The sequence below is a fragment of the Prenolepis imparis genome, unplaced genomic scaffold, assembly GCF_030444845.1.
Source record: "Prenolepis imparis isolate NDT839.2.m4 unplaced genomic scaffold, iyPreImpa1.0 SCAF_13, whole genome shotgun sequence".
NCBI classification, from domain to species: domain Eukaryota; kingdom Metazoa; phylum Arthropoda; class Insecta; order Hymenoptera; family Formicidae; genus Prenolepis; species Prenolepis imparis.
In genome coordinates, this window is record NW_028141171.1 from 2,963,636 (window position 1) to 2,985,390 (window position 21,755).

Below are 21,755 nucleotides of genomic sequence, written 5' to 3' on the forward strand. Positions count from 1 at the left end.
ATTTAATAAAAATAGTTCTGCAGTTTATCTGTGCATAAAATATAGTATACGCGATAGGGTTAACATGAAGAAATATTAGTAAACAATAAAAAGTGAGATTGCAAGTCTAATAAAAAAGTTAAATATTAAAAACATTTTCACGCACATGTGTGCATACGTGCATATGTTGGATATGTGTGGTGCTAACCTATCGTGTGTATATGTGTATACGTGTATATGTTTGGATATGTGTGGTGCTAACCTATCGGAGTTCGACCATCCGACTAGGATCCCCTTAAGACATTATTAAAGACGGTCTTGAAATGAGAACGGACTATGAATACCGGCCTAACAAACGTTCTAATTAGCATATTCGTGACTAACAAACGATTCCGCATCGATTGAGCCTCTGCAAAACTTAAATAGGATCAAAATAAAAAACCGGGGGCTAACTTCACGGTCAATTTTATTTTTTATTTTGCAGCGCGAGGCTAATCTAACAAACGTTTTAATTAATCTAACAATCACCTACAAACGATTAAAAAAAAAAAAAACTCAAAAAGTCAAAATTGGGAGGCCAAGTTCACGGAGCTCAAGTCCCAGGTCTTTGGCTATCTGTCTATTAATCTGTGTTACTGCCATTGTAGACTAGGCTTTAGGCTGGGGGTATTTTCCGATTCATGCATGATGCGCATGAAATGACAGAAAATGTATAATATGCGTGACATAAACTATAGATTTTCTGTCACTTCATGCGCATCATGGGCTGCGTTCAGATAGCTTACCCGAGTAACTCCAAGTGTATTCCCTCTCTTTCTATATCACTTCTCTCTCAATAATGTAGAAAGAAAGGGAATGCACTCTGAGTTACTCGGGTAAGCTATCTGAACGCACCTCTGCGTGAATCGGAAAGTACCCTGGGTCTACAATAGGTGATTTAAACCTTAGGGTGCCGTCACATGGGGCGTAACTTGCGTAAGCGTAACCAGCGGATCGCCAATCACCGAGTTATTCCGATAGAGCTCGACGAAGGGCTCTATCGGAATAACTCGGTGATTGGCGATCCGCTGGTTACGCTTACGCAAGTTACGCCCCATGTGACGGCACCCTTAAGCTTTAATAAATTGACAAATCACGGTCAAGTACGATGAGAATACTCGATCGTGATTGGTCACTTTCTTAAAGCTTAAGGTGCCTTTTCATGCTGACGCTCGACGCTCATTTTTAGCGTCAAAAGACGTCACGTGACCAAAATTGACGAATTGGTATCTTTATTTTTGGTCACGTGACGTCTTCTGACGCTAAAAATGAGCGTCGAGCGTCAGCATGAAAAGGCACCTTTAAGCGATGCGCGACTGACAAATAGCGTCTGCTACAATATACATACATGCTGTATGTACACTATTGCATATGCGCGGGATATATTTCGATTTTCGTGTTTTAATTTGTTCCTTCGACACGTGTATTTTTACGTTAAAAAAAGGAGAAAAAAAAGAGCAGAGTAAAAATAAATATCGCAGAAAAAGATGGATAACGATGTTAAAAAATCAGAAGAAGAAGAAGAAAAAACGTGCGATTCCCGATTTCACGCTATTTCTGATTGTTTAGTCTGCTAAACATGCGTGAACGAAATCGATAATTTCATTTAACAGTGATGTTGATAATGTTGATTGTCCGATGTTACGTTATTTTATTACGCGGCGTTATAACGCTTAAGGTTTAAATCAATCTGGTATAAATACATTTATACCAGAGAACTCTCGAGATGCCACAATGCTGTTTTGACTCGAATTGACAAGTCGTATTGCTACAGGTACCTAAATTTATCTTTGTTTATATCAACTTTACTCTAGTTACTGTATTTCGTTCTATTTTGTAGGTCGCAGAGACACGAGACTCATTCAGGAAGAAATCTCCTTTCACATCATGAGCGATTCCGACGAATCTGATATTCAGGCTGACATTCAGGCACTAACGGAAGCCCTGTCCCTGCCTACAACCAGCGATTCGAATAATCGACAGTTTGCTCATGATCCTTCACCATCTAACAGCACTCCGTCAATAGACCTTAGGAGTGACGATGAATATCTCAGCTACATCGATGTGAATCAGGACTTCGAGTCTCTGAATGCCTATGAGATGAACGCGCAGTTGATCTCAGGCCTGATAATAGCCAAAAAAAAATTGCTATGTCTGCTGCAAGAGTGCGAAAGGAAAATACAGGACTTGGACGAAAAGATGAGCTCTGGCGAAGGATCGAGTTCACGTATTCCTAAATATAAAACCGTCAACAACGCCGGCATGCCGTACTTCAAGGATAAAAATCACTTCAGGGCGCCCAAGAACTACGACACGAAGCTGAAGGAATCGCATGGTGAGCTGTTCTTGCCATCTCTTAGGAAGCCGAGTCGTTGGTCGGGAGAAGACAGGGAAAAGCTTTTGAGAGCCATACATGTCGAAGCTATCGAGTCGGTACTGTCTGAAGGATTCGACGACATTAATAAACAGCTTGCTCAGCCCCTAAATAAGGAGATAACGAACGATCAAGCTAAGAGGACCGCGTTAACGTTGCCTAGAAATTTGAGGGAAATGGTAGGAGCCGTAGGCAAGAGGGAGTTCGATTGGCACAAGATTTCGAGGACAGATTTCGAGGATAAGCATTCGCCGGGCGAGTGCCAGGCCATGTGGAACATCTATCTGCATCCGGACTTCAACAAGGACGAGTGGACAGCCGCGGAGGACAGGAAACTGTTGAGATACGCCAAGGAGTGTAAGTATCAGGATTGGGACACCATCACGCAGCTATTGGGAACGAGTCGTAGCGCTTATCAGTGCTTCATCAGGTACAACACCATCAAGAAGATGCCGTCCTCGGGACGTGCTTGGACTAAGGAGGAGGACATGTGTCTCGTTAATGTCATCGATCGGCTGAGGATCGGAGATTACATCCCCTGGACAGATATCGCCAATCATCTGCGACATAGAACCAAGCAGCAGATTTACACCCGTTGGATCTATCGGAAGGCGCCACATCTGCGGAAGGGCAGGTTCACTTATGTGGAAACGAAAACCCTCATGAACGCTGTGGAGAAATACGGCCTGGATTTCGCCAAGATCTCTAACATTGTGATGCCGTATCGGACCTCGGTACAGCTCAACGAACGTTATCATACAATAATGACAGCCAAGAACGGCAACAATATGTGGACGATCGAGGACGACAAGAGGCTGCTTGAACTGCATCAGAAACACGATAACGATTGGTCTAAGATAGCCACGTATTTTGCCAACAAGTCGAGGACGCAAGCGCGACATCGGTTTAAAGCGATAGAGAAGCAGTTGAAAAAGAATGTCTCTCTCGAGGATATACCTAGGCCTAAAAAGAATCCTTCAACGGGTAGGAAATCATTCAAGGATTCCTTGAAGGAATACAATAGAAATGCGCCCGTCGAGAAAAAACGTCGCGTTATACAGATCGACGATATTCAGCTGAGGTTGTATGAAGTTCTCAGTTTACCTCCTTCGAAACCTGTCAATTGTCAAAAGTCTTATGATTCGAAGCAGGTCATGTACGATACCAGAAGATTGTACAATACGTTGAATCTGCTCAATGCCAATCTTGAGCTTTCAAACAGTTTTCTGAGTCATACGCATCTGAATAGAAGAGAGAAACGACTCTTGGTCTCCCTGAAGGAATACATAAGCGCGAGAAATGATACGAAATATAATTACGAACGAATAGAGAAGGTCAGTATGCAGATGTTTGGTCGTGTCAAGAAGATCAGCGAAGATCCTTTCATACCACCTCTACCTTTCGATGGATACGTGAGGGCGAAGAAGACGAAGCGTAGTAATAATCAGTCTACGAGCGATCAGCTAATAAATACCGATGAAAAATTCCTGGTTGACATGCCTATAGAATTCACTATAACTCCTGATATACATTCTTTCGTCAGCGTCGAGGAAGAAATTCAATTTCACAAATTTGGTCAATTATTGACACGCGATTATCACGAATGCGATCAGCAACGTGCGAATTTATACAAATCATTAAAATGCAGTCTGTCTTTCGATAAGACTGAAACTTCGTCAGAATCTCATAATAATAAGGATGTGAAAAAGTACAAAAAACGCGCGAATAAATCGCAAATACTTGTAAGTACCGAGTACACTAGCGAGGAAGAGAAGGTATTCGGTGATATAATCATGCCGAACCAGGCGACTTTGTTGGGTCTCAAGAATTTGCTCCTTTGGAAATTGTTGTACGAGTATCAGCATGAATCTGAAGATTGCGAATTATTGCTCCAAAGTGAAGAACAAGAAGAAGGAACAACGACTGACTGTCGTCCTGTACAAACAGAAAGCGCCGAATATCGACTGCTTCAAGCTCGTCTTCTGCAATTGTTCAAACTTCCCATAGGTTTGTCGAACACTATATTAGAACTATGCGGACCGGAGCATATATTTGTAACAAGGAGAAAGGAATCACCGAATCGGAGAACCATTTCGAGAAAGAGAAAATTCGAAAGTTCTGATTCCGATATTGAAACTGCGGATATAATTCCTATAGTACGTAATCGCAAGATAGTTTGTAAAAGGTATAAAATTATCGCAAAATAATATTTGATAATTTTTCGAATTCATCAAATTGAATTAATACAGAGATGCAAAGTTGAGTACAAAGTTTTTCTTTTTAAGGCTCCTGAGTCCTCCGCGACCATATCAAATTGTGACGTCAGAGGCGAGAAAGCACGCGCTGAAAATTCTTAGATTTTTAAATGAAAAGATATTTCGATGAAACACTATTTCAGATGGCTTTAGCACACTTTTAAAATACTTCGAAAACTATTCTTTTCCCTTGATAGTCAATCGACAATTGTAAAATAATAATCATATATCAGACTTTGTCATACGGAATGACTGCACATGTGCAAAGACCAGACGAACTGAGCTTCATATTACACTCATTTTACAGCTATTGTTCGATTATAAAGGAAAAAGGATAGTTTTCGAGGTATTTTAAGAGTATGCTAAAGCCATCTGAAGTGCTGTTTTATCGAAATGGCATCTAAGAATTTTTAGCATATGCATTTTTCTCATCTCTGACGTCACAATTCCAACATAGTCGGCGAGGAACTAGGAGCCTTAAGAAGTATTTTTCATTTCCCCGCAAATGTATATTTTCTTTTTTCGTTTTTTTATGCATTAAAGTAAACTGATGTAAAATTTAGTTTTTATTTTTATTTATTACAAATATAATCTTCTGAAAATTATTCGTATTACATAACTGTGATGATTAGCTATAATGAAAGTTTACGTCACTTTTTACTACAATTACAGAATGTAAAGTTACAGCTATGTATTTTAGGAAGGCCATAAGAGAGTGGCCACTAACTAAATATAGTTTTATTAACTTATTTACAATCTGTGTAAATAGTATAGTAATTAATATGTCAAGAAAAGGATATGTGTATGTGGATAACTTTTTTCTTTTTTTCATAAAAAAAACGTTAGAAAAAATGCGATAGTAATAATCTAGATATGAAAATATATTGTACATATATATAAGTATAAATTTGTTTTTTTATTTTTATGACAATAAACGTAATTTCTTTTTTATCTTATTATTATAAACACTGTTATACTACCGTTTTATAAAATTAGACAAATGAATAATAATAAGTGATGCAATAATAACTATATAGTTGATTTAGAATCGAATATTACATACTTTTATAATCACAAACTTATCATACAAAATAATAAAATAGTTTATTTTAGACGAGTTTAAACACACAAGAGATACAATAAAATGCACTTTGAACACATCGTTCATTAGATGTCAAAAATGATGATTTATATGAAATTATATACGTCTATCTTTTTCTTTTTCTTCTCTTTTAAGATATTTATATTATTAAGATATTTTAGAGCAGATTTTTTTTTAATGAATACGCACATATTAATTTTTTTTAATGAATACGAGTCATTGTACACGATATTACATTATTATACACGATATAATGATTAATATTGTCTGATAGAGATCTATTAGATGGAAAGAAGAGATGCAAATGTATATTTTACATGCAAAAAGTATCCGTGTGTTTTAAGTTACACTGTATGCAAGTACATAATCCTCATTTAGTTGATACACACACATATATATATATATATATATATATATATATATATATATATTTTACCTTGCATTCTCTATTTTGTTAACTCGATATCTTTTAGTTTTGTAACGCGTCAAATTTTTCTGTATAAGGATTATCATTCAATAATTATTTCTTTTTTGACACTGAACTGCTGTAACCTGTTACAATGACTATACATCCGGCTGTAAAGACGCCCCATAAAAATAAGCTCGCTTCTATCTTACCGACCAAAGATCTCAAGTTGTCCAGAATTAATTTAAGCGGTTCATTTGCAACTTTAAAATCCGGCTTATCTTGAATGACCTTCATTTTTTTTATATAATCGATAAACGGTGGATTATCCCGGCTGAATGTTGGAAAATATTCTCCCATTTTCTCTCTGGTCCACCAAGCATTAGTTCTATAAAATTATCGAAAAAATTATATATTCTAGTCTACAACTAAAATTATACAAGGTGTCCGGTAATGATTGCACGATAGAAATATAGAAAAGTCTACGTTTTGCGATCTTCCCAATAATTAACGAGAAAATAATTAAAAATGATCGGCCACGAGAGATCTTGTCGTCATTATCGGACACCCTATATATATGTGTATATACATATATATATATATATATTAAAAATTTTTTAAATATATTTATTTATATTGTAAAATATAATTTATACAGGGTCCCCCAAAAGTCCTGCAACAGTTAAGTATCTCGAAAACAAAGGCTTTTTGAGAAAAATGTTTTAAGACTCCTGGGTGGTCACCGTGGCCATATTGGATTGTGACGTCAGAGGCGAGAAAGCACACGCTGAAAATTTTTAGATGCCATTTTTTAATGAAAAGATATTTCGATTAAACACTATTTCAGATGGCTTTAGCACACTTTTAAAATGCGCCGAAAACTATTCTTTTTCCTTGACAGTCAATCAACAACCGTAAAATGACCGAGATATCAGACTTTGACATGCGGAATGACTGCGCATGTGCAAAGACCAGACGGACTGGGCTCCATAATATTACATTTTACAGCTGTTGATTGATTATAAAGGGAAAAGGATAGTTTTCGGCGTATTTTAAGAGTGTGCTAAAGCCATCTGAAGTGCTGTTTCGTCAAAATATTTTTTTATTTCGAAATGGCATCTAAAAATTTTTAGCGTGTGTTTTCTCGCCTCTGACGTCACTATTTCAACATGGTCGGCAAGGAGCCAGGAGCCTTAAGGGGATCCTAGTCGGATGGTCGAACTCCGATAGGTTAGCACCACACATATCCAAACATATACACGTATACACATATACACACGATAGGTTAGCACCACACATATCCAACATATGCACGTATGCACACATGTGCGTGAAAATGTTTTTAATATTTAACTTTTTTATTAGACTTGCAATCTCACTTTTTATTGTTTACTAATATTTCTTCATGTTAACCCTATCGCGTATACTATATTTTATGCACAGATAAACTGCAGAACTATTTTTATTAAATAAGTATTGTTACGAGCTGACATGAAAGAAGCCGATAACAAAACTGTAATTTTTGATTTTTATATGATTTATATATGGAATTATAGCTAACGCGGTCCGTTTTTATAAGTACTTTAATCGTGGAAAAGGATTTATTGATCTGTATAGTCAATAAAAAGATATCCCAAAATAATAAAGTTGGTTCTGCCGTACCGACAGAACTAATTTTAGGATCCGACTAGGATCCCCTTAAATAAAAGTTATTGAGCTTTAAGTGGTGCATTAAGTAGTAATAAATATATATATATATATATATATATATATATATATATAGTGTGACTATAAATAGCATTGCTAAGGCTGCATAAAATTCAGTTTAAAATTTTTAAATGGAAACCCCTATTTTTGATTACATATTCATGTAGCTTAAGAGCTTTTGAAAACACTATAATAAAGTTCTTTTCCGTTAAGTATTTTTCGAGTTATGAGGCTTGAAAGATACAGTATTTTTTGACATAAAATACAAAATATCTTGTAAAACATTCAGTTTTCGGTAATCTTATCTTAATACTTATCTTAACACTTTTATGCACAGAATAATGAGACCAATCAATTGGTGTAAAGAAAACGTATAATTGTTTTTAAGAAAAAATATGTTGCAAATTGTATACATTTACTGTAAACTTCAAGCATTATAATTCAAAAAGCACTGAATCAAAAAATACTTTATTATAATGCATTGAAAAGCTCTCGAAATAAGCTACAAGAATGTGCAATCAAAAATAGGAGTTTCCATTTAATTTCAAAGTAAATTTTACATGGACTTAACAATACTATTTATAGTCACACTAACATTACTATTTAATGCGCCACTGAAAGTCCTACAACTTTTGATTTTTTTTTTTTTTTTTTTTTTTTTCTTTCAAAAGCCTTTGTTTTCGAGATATTTGACTATTGCAGAACTTTTGGGACACCCTGTATATATTTATATTGCAAAATATATTTTATATAATTACACTTACGTTTGGCTCCATGGTGTATAATGATAATAATAGAGACCAGCTCTGATATATTTCGGCGGTCTGTCTCGGAATGGACTTTCGACGGTATTTATTAAAGCCAATACCTCGGGCTGCCCAGTCAGTAAACGATAAGTTAGTGACATCAACCACGGATTCTGTTGATATGTACCTAATGCGGCGAACCACATTTGCCAATCGAGACGAGGTTGATGAGGCGCTGCAAGAAAGCAAATCATTACATTGTTTTTTAAGCAACGAGAGTTTATTAAAGAAGTAGCTTCCCAAAATAATGCACTTTATATATCGAAACATTGAATAAAGAAATAAATATATCGAATTACATCCTACCAACGAATGGCAACGAGTTGTTAACGTTTCCTGGTTTGTATAAGAACTCGTATTCCTTCCAAGGTCCTTCGTTACTATCACTCCCTTCTATTATAACTTCCGGTCTACCTTCGGCTCCTGTCATACGACGAAATAAGCCGTAGCTGTTTACTAAATGAAGATGATCCACCTTTGCGTGCATCTGTTTTAATTGAACGGACATCGTCGAATTTGTCGACAGAATTGTAGAAGGATGCAAAGTGGAATATGGTACCTGCAAACATTTATGCCTTATATATTGCATATTATGTATTGTTTTGTTGAAAGTTTAGTAAATTTCGAAATAGTAAAATTCGAAATAGTAAGTAAATCAGAGAACCACTTGTTATACTTACAAGGCTTATAACAAAAATCAAACACACCGCTATGGTGTAGAAAAGTGTAACTATCGTTGTTGTCACTTTATTACGTATTCCTTTTGCAGTCATGACAGAATTAGCTATCGAGTCCACTGCTGTTAATCCAAGAGATGCTAAACCAATGAATATAGAAACCGATACTATTCGAGATAAAGCATAATCAAATTGTTCTTTTGTGAATGCTAGAAAAAAAAAAAACAATTATGATCAATTAGGTGCACACTAGATTAAATTGTTTAATTGTCGATAAAATAAATACCAATATCAGACTGAATGGTCCTGTTGTCTGTTATTCTAAGATTATAATAAATATACGTTCCGTATATAACTTTTCCATAAACCAATATGGTTATTAACGTCGTGAGATAATTTATAATACGGGACTTATCGTTCTTAGATTTTCGTTTGTAGAAAAATTGATCGTCCAGTAAGGAAATGCATAGACAAATCGTTAGGAAGTTGAAGAAATTGTAGTTTCCTGTGGCAATTATACAGATTTGCAACAATACCTAGAATATTAAAGAAATATCATAATAATAATAATGATCTACAAGTCTGCAGATGTTCCAACTTATTATACATGTAATGTAAATTATGTACCTGTAAATAAAATGCTACTATTCTCACTTTTCTAATCAGGAAGAAAAATAAGAATGGTATAACAAGCTCGATAACGTTTGTAGCAACAGTGCTTAGTCGAAGGAACCAAACTGGCAGGTGATGTACGTACCATGCCAGAGGAGTAGGTATACATTGAGATTCAAAGTGGATATTTAGAGCTGCAAAAAACATAGCAAATATATAACGCATAACATTATTCTTACACAATGGAATTTATGAAAATTATCTTACCATCTAATTTCCACCACAATGGACAATCTGAGGTAAGTTTTACCACTCCGCTAGCAAACATTAAACGGAAGAGTAGCCAGCGCACAGTCCAGAATGTCACAGTGTCGCTCGGAGTGCTTGGTTTTCCACGCTGAGGATACCAAAATGGTGCTACAAGTATACATAGAAATCCAACCTCCAATAATAAAATATCCCTGTATGAATTAAAAAAAGAACAACACATATTAAATTATTAAGCAACTATTCATAGTTAAATGAATAAATTATATGTAAATATTATAAAATATATAAACACTATATTTTACATTATACCTATTTTTTAAATAATTTATAAAAAAGATAGAGATTTCAAATGTATAAAGTTTAATTTAATTATCTAGAATTATTACAATTGGTAATATTCATTGAATCGATATTAATATAATCTTTCTCATTGAGAGATAAGTGTGTATTAGTGATTATTCTATATAAGTCTAAATTTAAATAATTTCATACATGTAAAATATTGAAAATAAATCAATAGCATAATAAAACACATATTTGAGAACAAATATTAGTTTGCGGTATTAGAAACCAAACAATTCTATGCAATAGTAGAAAATATTACATTATTTAGTTAAAACATTACAAAACTCACCATTGAAACCACATAAATGTTTGACCAATCTGATATAAAGAATAATACAAGGCCCATAGTCCTGCAAATATCGGTGCAATGCAAAATCTTTGCGAGATAAATCTGCAATCAAATATAATTTTAAGCATTAATGAGTCTCTCTACTATGTATATAACTTTAATATAATTAAATCTATAAATTATATTATATCTTATACTATATTCTATATAGCGAAAAAAGTATTTTTCAATGTTTTAATCTTGTAATTTTTTTAACATAACATACCCTGCAAAAGAGAGAATAGTTCCAAGGAGAGATAATACATCCAGCATGTATTCTACGTTTAAACCTAGATACGGTGCGAACCATAAGAATGTTGGCTTCTGCTTCAGTTTATTAAATAATGTTGCACGTGCTTTGAGATCCACCTGTGCTCTGGCTGGTAAGATTCCATTATCACCATACAATCCTAAATTTTATATTGTTAATTAATAACGTTTTATATTATTTTATAATATTGTCTCGACTAAAAAAATAGATTTGCATACACATTCTGCGATGAAATTTATATATATATATATATATATAATTTAAAATTGATTGATTTACAATCTAGAATAAAAAAATTGCCATTTGATGAAGAAGAAATGTAATTATTAATTACTATATAAATAAACAAAAAATTCTATTTATAATTTTAATTTTATTTATATATATTTTTTTTTACGTGGTAAATATCAAACATACATTTCTTGAATTAGTTTGCGAAAAATAAGAAAAAAAAATTTCGTCGGAAAATAAACGAGCAGAGTCGAATACTTTGAGGACGTTTTATATAGATAAAATACCTACCCGGGATCTGTATGTAAAAGCTGAGGAATGCGAACAGGTATATAATGCAGATTCCACGTAGGAATAAATTACGGGTGTAGCGTACTTGCGCCATAATCGGCGTCGGCTACGAACGCGGATTCCGTTTTATGTTAGAAAGTTAGATATTTATTATCGCGATAACGCGCGACTAACTACTAACTACCGGCGACAAACGCGATGCGCACACATATAAGTACACGTCGACTCTCGGCGATTTTCGACGTACTTGCGATACATATACATATATGTTATGTATATATATAGCGGTACACGGAAATGTGTGTATATATATATATGTAAACAGAGCGAGGGAGTGAGATTGCCGGAATTTGTCAAACTGCCTTTTTGACCTAAAGGCCGACGTTCCATTGAGCGGAAATCCATAGCGGAACGGAACGCACGGAACCAGCGCGACCAATCACCAATCACAGCCATTCCGCTCTTTTCACGTCGTTCCGCTTTAATTTTACCGCTGTAAATTCGCGGAATGAAGTAATATTTGCGGATAACCTCAATATTGGCTTTTCATACATTCTATTATTCCATTTCACGAACCAGATTGTCGCTTGCTCCCTGCATTAAGCCCCTCGCACAATGCCAGGCAACAGGCAATAGGAACAGGAAATAGAAAATATCCACCAATAAAAGCAAGGAATAATATCTATTCCCTGCTCTTATTGGTGGATATTTTCTATTTCCTGTTCCTATTGCCTGTTGCCTGGCATTTGGCATTTTGTGCGAGGGGCTTTTTAATCTTATTTCTTCTGAGAAAATTGGGTCGTACCCAATATCGATGTTTATTTCTCTTTCTCTCTTTATCACGTCTTTTTTATTATATGTAATTAATTTAAGCATTCGTTTCTGAATAATTTGCTTTTGAAATGCAGAATAATGCTGGGTCCACAATAGCTGATTTAAGCCCTAAGTCTTAAGAAATTGATCAATCGCAGTCAAGTATGAGGAGAAAACTCGACTGTGATTGGTCAATTTCTTAAGGCTTAGGGTGCCGTCACATGGGGCGTAACTTGCGTAAGCGTAACCAGCGGATCGCCAATCACCGAGTTATTCCGATAGAGCCCTTCGTCGAGCTCTATCGGAATAACTCGGTGATTGGCGATCCGCTGGTTACGCTTACGCAAGTTACGCCCCATGTGACGGCACCCTTAGGACTTAAATCACCTATTGTGGACCCAGCGTAAGGCCGGTATTCATAGTCCAATCTTATATTTAAGATTATCTTAACGCTGGGTCCACAATAGGTGATTTAAGCCCTAAGCCTTAAGAAATTGATCAATCGCAGTCAAGTATGAAGAGAAAACTCGACTGTGATTGGTCAATTTCTTAAGGCTTAGGACTTAAATCACCTATTGTGGACCCAGCATAAGTCTGGTCAGAGGTTGACTTAAGATCCCATTCAACCAATCAAATGGCTGCGTGGCATCTCAAGTTCGGACTTAAGGCAATCTTAAATATAAGATCGGACTATGAACACCAGCCTAAGATCTATTCCTAAATAAGATCCACAATCTACAAATGCTAATATAGAATATCCTGTGCTTCCATTTTACTTTTCTGTCGACAAGTACAAGGTTATTTTTTTTTTATTATTGTATGTGTTGTTTTTCAGTATTAAGCCCCTTGCACAATGCCAGGCAACAGGCAATAGGAACAGAGGAAATAGAAAATATCCACCAACAAAAGCAGGGAATAATATCTATTCTCTGCTCTTATTGGTGGATATTTTTTATTTCCTGTTCCTATTGCCTGTTGCCTGGCATTGTGCAAGAGGCTTCATCATCGCGATTCCGCTGATACATTTCTCCTAATGTCCCATTAAAGGCCAATGTCCACGATGCTAGAATTCGGTCTAGGGATGGGCGATGTTTGCCGATTAATCGAAATGGTCGATAGTTTTTTTTTTTAATAATCGATTAATCTACTCGATGTTTTTCTCATCCGATACATCAATGTTCGATTATTTATGTAAAATATCGCCGCGCAATGTTTTTTTTATTTATTTTCTATTTAATAAAAAGTTTTTTTGTACCTGCAGAATTTACTACATAACTCACATTGTGCTTCGCAGGCTAGGATTACATTTGTTGTATGACAAATTTTTTAAGCTCATTGATTGGTTACAAAATATAGACTTTGGAAATTTTCTATACTGCAGCCAATCAATACGCTTAAAAAGTTTATCGTACGACAAATGTAATAGTAGGTCCTTTAGTAATTAACTGCGCTGTGCTCATTTCTTAACGAAAGAGTAAATAAAATTAATTATATTCATTAATTTGCGTTATTCCTCTATAAAAATATCTTAACTATTTTTACAATATAAAAATGCTTTGTTTTTTTTTTTAATAATCGATTTATCGATACTTTTTGTGAAAAATCGATTAATCAACATCGATATATTCAAACATCGATTAACTTAGCATCGATTTTTTTTTTATACATCGCCCATCCCTAATTCGGTCCAAGTTCTCGGACTGAGAAGTTTGCAGTCAATAAAATTGCCGTTTTTCCATAAAAGCCGCAAATTAATTGGCTACAAACTTTTCGGTCTTCGAGAACTTGGACCGACTTCTAGCATCGTGGACATTGGCCTTAATTAACTGTCAAAGAAAAAATGCATCTACAATCATAAATGTAAAAATAAATGAATAATATATTATTTATGATTAATTAATTAATAAATTTTTGTCTGATAGTCTTATAGTTTCTCTAATATTTTTGGGAACCAATAGAAAAATCGACTGCAATCATAAATATAAATTAATAACACGCATTATTTATGATTAATTAATTGATAAATTTTATCTAATATTTTAAGGAATTATAAAATTTGGATCTAAAGGAGAGAAAAGAAGAAAAATTTTTTTAAATTAGGCGCCAATTTTCATTACCGTCACGTGACTTGCATTTCCGTCGACGTCACTTCCTGGGAAAAGCAAGATGGTGTTGGAATTCACATCTGTGAATTAACGTTATCGTTTACACTTTACATATTTATTTCGCATTTATCAATTACTTGTCAAAGAAAGTCAAGTAACTTTCAACAGGGGAACGAAAAAGAAGCAAAACACGTTTTAATATCCAGGACAGGATTAATTTTTTAAAATCAAAGGAAAAATTACACAATGCAAGGTATTAGCATGGTCGAACGACTTGGATTAGGTCCCGAAGTCCGCGAACTCAAACTTGGTCCCAGCTTCACAAGCAACAGTTCCAAGTTTCATACCCTGAAATGTAAGTATAATAATTTATTAAGTATAATAATATATTTTTTTAAATGAGTCATTGTCATATTGTCTTGTCAACGTCGCAACAATATATGTGTATGAACTAAGGTATGAGGAATTTTCTCTAACAGAAGGAAAAATATATTTTCAGAAAATATCGAATTAATTATAATTTTTTTTAGATGACTTTAAGCCTGCGAGCGTTGAAAATTCCAAAGTGGCCAAAGTCGATGTGGGCTCAGACAACACAATAACAGTCACAGTTCCGCATTTAGATGGTGCTGGTGTCCCTCAAACTGTGTTCAAAGGTTCTCAAAGACCTTATAATAAGGAATATGTTTTAATAATCGACAAGAATACTGGAGAGATTACATTGGAGAAGCTAACTGCAAATATTCAAGTTAAAAAGACACGGTACGTTTGTTGTATCCTCATTACATTGTGTCTGTTATTGAGATTTTCCTAAGTTTCGATGTATCTTTGCAGAGCGGAGCCTAAACGACATGGTAATGGTAACTCTGTACCTGTCGAGGTCAAAAGAAGTCCTACGTATGGCAGGGCACATGGCAGAACCAAAGTTATCAGTGGAAAAAAGAAGGAACCGCTGCTTCAATTGCATCCCAAACAGAGTCCGCAACAGGCATCACCATATGATAAAAGAAGTCCATCCAGTATATCTATTAATAAGTATGTTTTAGATATACAAGTTAAATCATTATGCGAAAATATATTTTTACTATTTTTAGATTGATATATTTTAGATTCAAAGTATAAATATTTTATTGTATATATTTTTTCTGTATTAAATCAGGGATATTGGATAAAAGAATTTAAACAGTAAGCAAATTGATCAATTAGTCAAGTATTCTTTGAAAATAGATTAGATCAAGGCATATTTTCAATTATATCCAATTTGGTTACTATTCCATTTGGTTACTAGTTGATATTTAAGTTTTTTCGTGTGATATTATTGTTCTTACCTCTTCATATACAAGATTTAAGAAAGTAGGATTATTGTATATAATTATAATTTTTTTTAGTTTGTCACCTGTGCGACCATCAAACGGACAATCAACCTTGGCCAGCTTGCCGATGATTGGTTCTGACAATGATGATTTTGCGCTATCTACGCCAATGGTACCTGTACCTTCCTCTACACCAATTATAACTGTTTCTCCGCCAATTCAAATACCAAATACAAAATCGACTACCTTAGAAAGTGATTCCAGTTCAAGTAGTTCAAGTTCTGATAGTTCCAGCAGCGATTATGAAACGGAGAATATTCCAGTGCCAACAGCGACTAATGGTAATTATATACGGGGTGCCTCAGATCACCCATTAAAAACTAGAAAAATGGTTATTTTTTAAAAATAAAAAACATTTTTTCTATAAATCGGGTGCGCTCTATCGAATGGTGATATTTTCAACTTTCGGTTCCGACCGGAAATAGGCGATTCAGACCGGAAGTGACTTTTTTAAAATGGAACATGGTATTTTTTATTACAGATTCGAATTTTATGCGAAAAAACATGTAACTTTTGTACCAAACAATGATCAAAATGAGTGTTGGCACTTGAAGGACATTTGAAGGACATAAATGACATTTTTCACAAAAATGTTTGGTACAAAAGTTTCATGTTTTTTCGCATAAAATCCGAATCTGTAATAAAAAATACCATGTTCCATTTAAAAAAAGTCACTTCCGGTCTGAATCGCCTATTTCCGGTCGGAACCGAAAGTTGAAAATATCACCATTCGATAGAGCGCACCCGATTTATAGAAAAAATGTTTTTTATTTTTAAAAAATAACCATTTCTGTAGTTTTTAAATGGGTGTTACGGGTGGTCTGAAATACCCTGTATATATAACATAACAAAAAAGAAAATTTTTCCTAATGCTATTTTTTTATAATTAAGAGTTTATTGAAAGTTTATCTATCTGATAAAACTCTCTCTACATTTAAAGATATATTTAAAAAATATATTTATATATTTTCCAGGTTATTTAAATGGTACAACAGCCTCACCTACATTGTTTATGTCAAATAATCTCTTAAATGATGATCTACAGTTATCGGAATCAGAATCCGAATCCGATTAATGGTGATTTGTCGATAGAATACAGAATTAAATTGTTTAAACAGTAAATTAAACTTATTATTTGCGTTTAACAGTATCTTTGTTAATAATATAACAATAATTTTATCAATTATGATAAAATCTTCAGATTTCTTATTGCAATTATATATAATTATATAATATAGAAAATATTATATTAAATATATTATAATATTATTATTTGTAATATAATATTATAATATAGAAGCAAGAGAAATTGTGAATATTTCTTTGATATAAAATAATCCCCCCCCCCCATTAAAACACCATTTGTGTCTACTAATAAGAATTGGTAAAATATATACAAAAAAATTTACATAATTTCTATAACAAATTTATATAATTTATATAATAGCGTTATGAACAATTAAAAAAATTTTATACATGTATCATAACTTGCAAAAGGTGCAATTATTTTTTTACAGTTCTAAAGCGTAAAACTGTAAGATCTAATGTTTACAAGATACATTAAACTAACATTGTATTAATTACGAATATTTATTTCGAATAAAAAAATATATATAAATTAATAAAATATTTATGTAATTGTTAATTTTATTTTTATGTATAAATCTGTGTGAAAAATATACCTAACTATTGTAGCGAACACTTTTGTCCTGGTTTATAGGTATTTACGCGAATATATCTCTATTTTCTCTCTTGGTTTTATGTGAAAATATAAAGCGTTTAATATAGGAAATATATAAAATATATAAATGATAATAAATAGTTGTTCTCTTTGTAAAGAATACATATATCGCGATTTCTATGCTTTCTTACGCTTGATTCTGATAATCTAATATCAGTCTAGCTAATTGACTACGTCTACCCAAGTGATTGTTCCTTAGTTTAAGGCAATTCTTGTGAATACTATCGTTGGAAGCGTCGTCGCAATTAACATCCTTGTATTTTATCTTCAACGTCGGTTCTATCGCGCGAAATACATGCATGTCGCTGAAGGACACATACATTTCAAATAGAGATGTTACGGGACTGTTCTTGGAAAGTTTCAGTAGAGTAGCCAGGTCCTTATCGGATCGTGCTAATGGAATGCTCGTCTCGACTGTTTGCCGCACTGAAACATTAATAAAAAATTATTAATTAATTAATAATTAATTCGATTTTAATCATACAATAGAACTCGTGACTTGTGGAAGCAAATTGATGAAGATATATATGCGCTTCGTACTTGCGTTGTAATCTTTGATGTAAAATGCGATATTGTTGTAATTGTGTTCATCGTATTTTCCGTAATTGCTATTGACATCCACCTCATCGCGAGCCACTTCGTCCGTGTAAATTATATCAGGATGGAATTCGATGAACGGGATTGGGCTAAATATTTGATAGCGACTGATGGTATTCATACGAATCTGATAGACACAAGAATTAATTAATAATTATAATTAATACAATAAAACAATTATAATTAATATTAATATATTAATTATAATTATTAATTAATTCTTGTGTCTATCAGGTTCGTATGAATATCATCCATATTAGTATATTTCATATTAATATATTAGTATTAATTATTTTAATTATATTAATAATGAGTTAATTAATATATTATTATATTAATTAATTAATTAAATATATATATATATAATATATATAAAATATATAATAATATTTATATAATAATATATGTAAAGTGTATATATTAATATATAAATTTATTAATATATTAATATAATACAATTAATATATTAATATTTATACTATAATATTAATATATTAATATCAATTATATTAATAATAAGTTAATTATATACAAAATAATAATCCGCAATATATCACTTCATTATACTCACTCTGTTTAAATAATCTACTTTCAATTTCGTTCCTGTTTCCATGAGAAGAATCAGACTCTCCGAAGAGAATTTTTTCGCGCATAAATCGGTCACGGCAATCCTCAACATTGGATTTAAATCTATGGAAGTTACGTTGATTGGCAATCGTATGGAGAGCCAAGTAATTTTTGATTGATCCTTTTTATACTTTTCGTTCAGCATTAATATGCTTTTTTTTACTTCGTAAAAGACATCGTTTCTGCCTTTCGATGGTGAATCAAAATTATACAAGAGAACCTACAAAAATAAAATATTGTGTATAAATAAAATTTAAAATATTAAATAAAATAAAATGTAAATAAAATAATATATATATTATATAATTAATATAAAATTATATATTATATTATATAATTATATATAATTTTATATAATTATATATTATAATATATATAATTATATATTATATTAATATATTATATATTTATATTATATATTATAAATGTTAATATATTATATTATCTATTATTTCATAACACATTTATAATATATTTATAATATATTATTCATAGTTCATATTATTAAAAAAAAAGTTCTACTTGAACTGACCATCATGAGAAAGGTCTTGTACTTTTTTTCCATACAATCTTGCGCGTAATATTCTATAAAACTTAACGCATCCTGCTTTTTGTTTAAATCGATAGTAATAATTATATTAATTCTTGTGTTCTCAGTCACATACGGCACGGGTATGATTTCTACTTTTCCCAACGGTTTGCAAACCTCGATTCTCTTCCTTACTTCCCTGCCTGTGGCTACTTCGTTAAAAGCTAGATCGAGTATGTAATCCATTCCTCTGGACGCATCAAATTTTTGATAACCATTCAGCAACTTTTTGAAGCTAAGTTTGCCATCATACTTGTTTACAATATTGTTCGTAACCGCGTTTATCACGTAGTCTATATCAGATTTCACGTCGCTCTTTAGTTCCTGAATATTAACGAAGTCGGTTTCGAAGAAAACGTGAGATTCGTTGAAATACGACCAACGCAAGACATCGAAACGTCCCAGGGGTCTATTTCCAGGTTGATTTCCAATGGGCCAGGATACATTACGTTGATTTGCCGGTCCTAAATGTGCAGTCGCAGATATCACTTTGCGTATATCAGTGATCGATCTGTGAACTCTGATGGAATTTATCTGAAAACAACACACAGGTCTTAAAAAAATATTTTTTAATACAAAGATCATATATAAATAAACTTTTTTTTTTAAATTTCGCCTTGTATTATTTATACTGTATACCTATTTCAGAGAAAACTTACCGCAGCAAAGTACATATTCAGTTTATAAATCAGCATATAATCATAGATGGGATATATGGATAACGAATTTTGGAAGTCTGTTTGATCGGTCAATCGAGCGAAATCCTTCTCAAAATTAAATGTCGGTTTCAATCGTGTAAATGTAAAGTTTTGTCCTTGTACTCGGTTGCTACAGGGTATAGAAGTAGAGTGGAGAATGCAACGACCGACATTTATATCGTCTGAATCTGAATACGCGTTCTTGACGCACCAGTCTAGATTATTTTTGATCTCTTGTATAACAGAATTGCTCAAGAGGATACCGGATTCTGAAAATAATTTTTATTTGAATTATCAATCAATATATTATTCACATGCATAATATATATATAGGATTAGAAATATGTATGTCTTTTACCTAAGGAACAATAGGTATCAATTTCTGAGCTTTGAGCACCTATGTGAACATTTTGGCTGACACTGATTTTATTCACAAATTCCATCAGACCTCTCGCATTTACATAACTCACATCTCTGATTAAGAAATAATAATCATAGCTCTCTAAATAGTTATCAATGATGTATTTCATAGCGTGGAAGGGTTTCAAGATGCTTCTCGTATCCGTGAATCCCACTATTCCGGGGAAGGAAACATTCGGTTTGGTCCCTTCTGGTATGGAGATGAAATAACGAATTTTGTCTACGATATGAGCGATCGTTTTGTTCAACACTACATCTCTACTGTGAAGATGCTCTCGACTTGTTATGATTCCCACGAATAATTTCTCTCTGATTCCAAGCTCCGTTGAATAGTATCTTGGACGTACAAACATTTTCTTTGCTTTCTGCACCAATTGTGGCTTACTGTCGGTATTTATTCTTGGTTCATAGGGATCTATGTCGTCCAAAGTATTTGCAAAATGATCAAAGGACTCTGCTGCATCACGCTGTCTGTCAACATCGATTGGTATCAACAGCAGACTGAAACTTAGGCCCATGCATATACCCATTATCAAGTAAGCATTGCTCCAACAAAGCGAATACAAAACTTTGAACAGTGGCTTCATTCTGATGAGTTTAAACAATTTTTGCTCTTCTCAATTTTATCCCTTGTCGTCTTTAAATTATATTTTTGATATTTTTTTGCAAAGGAGACAGTTTTTTATTCTTATCCTCAAACATGGTCCGGAAATGCGTAAGATATGAAAATATTTATATTATATACTAAAAAGCGTAACATTATCAAGTTCGACAATACCTGTAAATAAATAATATATTAAATAAATAATATAAAATAAATAATACAAAATTGTCATATATATAATATATTACCAACTTTTGTCTGTTCACCAAATTCCATGTTAACCTTAATTTTCCGATGAGATTCGATATTTGAACTCCCTGTACATTCTTCTGGCTTAATCCTATCACAATTATCAAATCATAATCGTGTGTATTATATTCATCGATTTGATACAATAAATACGAGAGATTCTATTAATTATATAATAGAGAACATATACGTTTCATCCGCGCAACACATCTGTCATTCATTTGACATATCACACACACACACGCA

General features: G+C 33.1%; 4 protein-coding genes across 5 annotated transcripts; 2 read left to right on the forward strand and 2 right to left on the reverse strand.

Moving 5' to 3' along the window:
* Positions 1 to 1,340: 1,340 nt before the first annotated feature.
* Pbp95 (proximal sequence element A Pbp95) lies at positions 1,341 to 5,238 on the forward strand. The gene is made up of 2 exons (XM_083052763.1): positions 1,341 to 1,792; positions 1,859 to 5,238. The coding sequence occupies exon 2, from the start codon at positions 1,906 to 1,908 to the stop codon at positions 4,597 to 4,599; it is 2,694 nt and encodes an 897-aa protein (XP_082908889.1). The 5' UTR covers positions 1,341 to 1,792; positions 1,859 to 1,905; the 3' UTR covers positions 4,600 to 5,238.
* A 356-nt stretch (positions 5,239 to 5,594) lies between these two features.
* Positions 5,595 to 12,049, reverse strand: LOC145944444 (lipase maturation factor 2). Its single transcript, XM_083052764.1, has 10 exons — positions 11,694 to 12,049; positions 11,127 to 11,310; positions 10,862 to 10,963; positions 10,225 to 10,418; positions 9,973 to 10,151; positions 9,632 to 9,881; positions 9,349 to 9,554; positions 8,975 to 9,227; positions 8,627 to 8,843; positions 5,595 to 6,543 (listed from the first exon to the last, which is right to left on the reverse strand). Exons 1-10 carry the CDS (start codon positions 11,785 to 11,787, stop codon positions 6,270 to 6,272), a joined length of 1,953 nt encoding a protein of 650 aa, XP_082908890.1. The 5' UTR covers positions 11,788 to 12,049; the 3' UTR covers positions 5,595 to 6,269.
* Positions 12,050 to 14,655: 2,606 nt separating this feature from the next.
* Eaf (ELL-associated factor) lies at positions 14,656 to 17,195 on the forward strand. Its single transcript, XM_083052837.1, has 5 exons — positions 14,656 to 14,966; positions 15,142 to 15,373; positions 15,446 to 15,646; positions 16,000 to 16,265; positions 16,959 to 17,195. Exons 1-5 carry the CDS (start codon positions 14,858 to 14,860, stop codon positions 17,057 to 17,059), a joined length of 909 nt encoding a protein of 302 aa, XP_082908963.1. The 5' UTR covers positions 14,656 to 14,857; the 3' UTR covers positions 17,060 to 17,195.
* A 461-nt stretch (positions 17,196 to 17,656) lies between these two features.
* Chpf (Chondroitin polymerizing factor) lies at positions 17,657 to 21,755 on the reverse strand. 2 transcript variants are annotated; one of them, XM_083052834.1, is made up of 7 exons: positions 21,513 to 21,755; positions 20,595 to 21,434; positions 20,198 to 20,505; positions 19,482 to 20,072; positions 18,894 to 19,169; positions 18,266 to 18,449; positions 17,657 to 18,151 (listed from the first exon to the last, which is right to left on the reverse strand). In XM_083052834.1, the coding sequence occupies exons 2-7, from the start codon at positions 21,241 to 21,243 to the stop codon at positions 17,853 to 17,855; spliced, it is 2,307 nt and encodes a 768-aa protein (XP_082908960.1). In that variant the 5' UTR covers positions 21,244 to 21,434; positions 21,513 to 21,755; the 3' UTR covers positions 17,657 to 17,852. The 2 variants fall into 2 exon arrangements, with proteins under 2 accessions (XP_082908960.1, XP_082908961.1); XM_083052835.1 differs by having other exon boundaries at positions 21,509 to 21,755.

Coding starts and splice junctions, on each gene's coding strand:
- Pbp95 (XM_083052763.1), top strand. CDS start 1,906: ATGAGCGATTCCGACGAATCTGATATTCAGGCTGACATTCAGGCACTA.
- LOC145944444 (XM_083052764.1), bottom strand. CDS start 11,787: ATGGCGCAAGTACGCTACACCCGTAATTTATTCCTACGTGGAATCTGC. Junction 11,311..11,693: donor CTTTTACATACAGATCCCGG/GTAGGTATTTTA, acceptor TATAAAATTTAG/GATTGTATGGTGATAATGGA. Junction 9,228..9,348: donor TGATTTTTGTTATAAGCCTT/GTAAGTATAACA, acceptor AAATGTTTGCAG/GTACCATATTCCACTTTGCA.
- Chpf (XM_083052834.1), bottom strand. CDS start 21,243: ATGAAGCCACTGTTCAAAGTTTTGTATTCGCTTTGTTGGAGCAATGCT. Junction 19,170..19,481: donor ACAAGACCTTTCTCATGATG/GTCAGTTCAAGT, acceptor TTATTTTTGTAG/GTTCTCTTGTATAATTTTGA. Junction 18,152..18,265: donor CATCAAAGATTACAACGCAA/GTACGAAGCGCA, acceptor TTAATGTTTCAG/TGCGGCAAACAGTCGAGACG.
- Eaf (XM_083052837.1), top strand. CDS start 14,858: ATGCAAGGTATTAGCATGGTCGAACGACTTGGATTAGGTCCCGAAGTC. Junction 15,374..15,445: donor ATTCAAGTTAAAAAGACACG/GTACGTTTGTTG, acceptor GTATCTTTGCAG/AGCGGAGCCTAAACGACATG. Junction 15,647..15,999: donor TCCAGTATATCTATTAATAA/GTATGTTTTAGA, acceptor AATTTTTTTTAG/TTTGTCACCTGTGCGACCAT.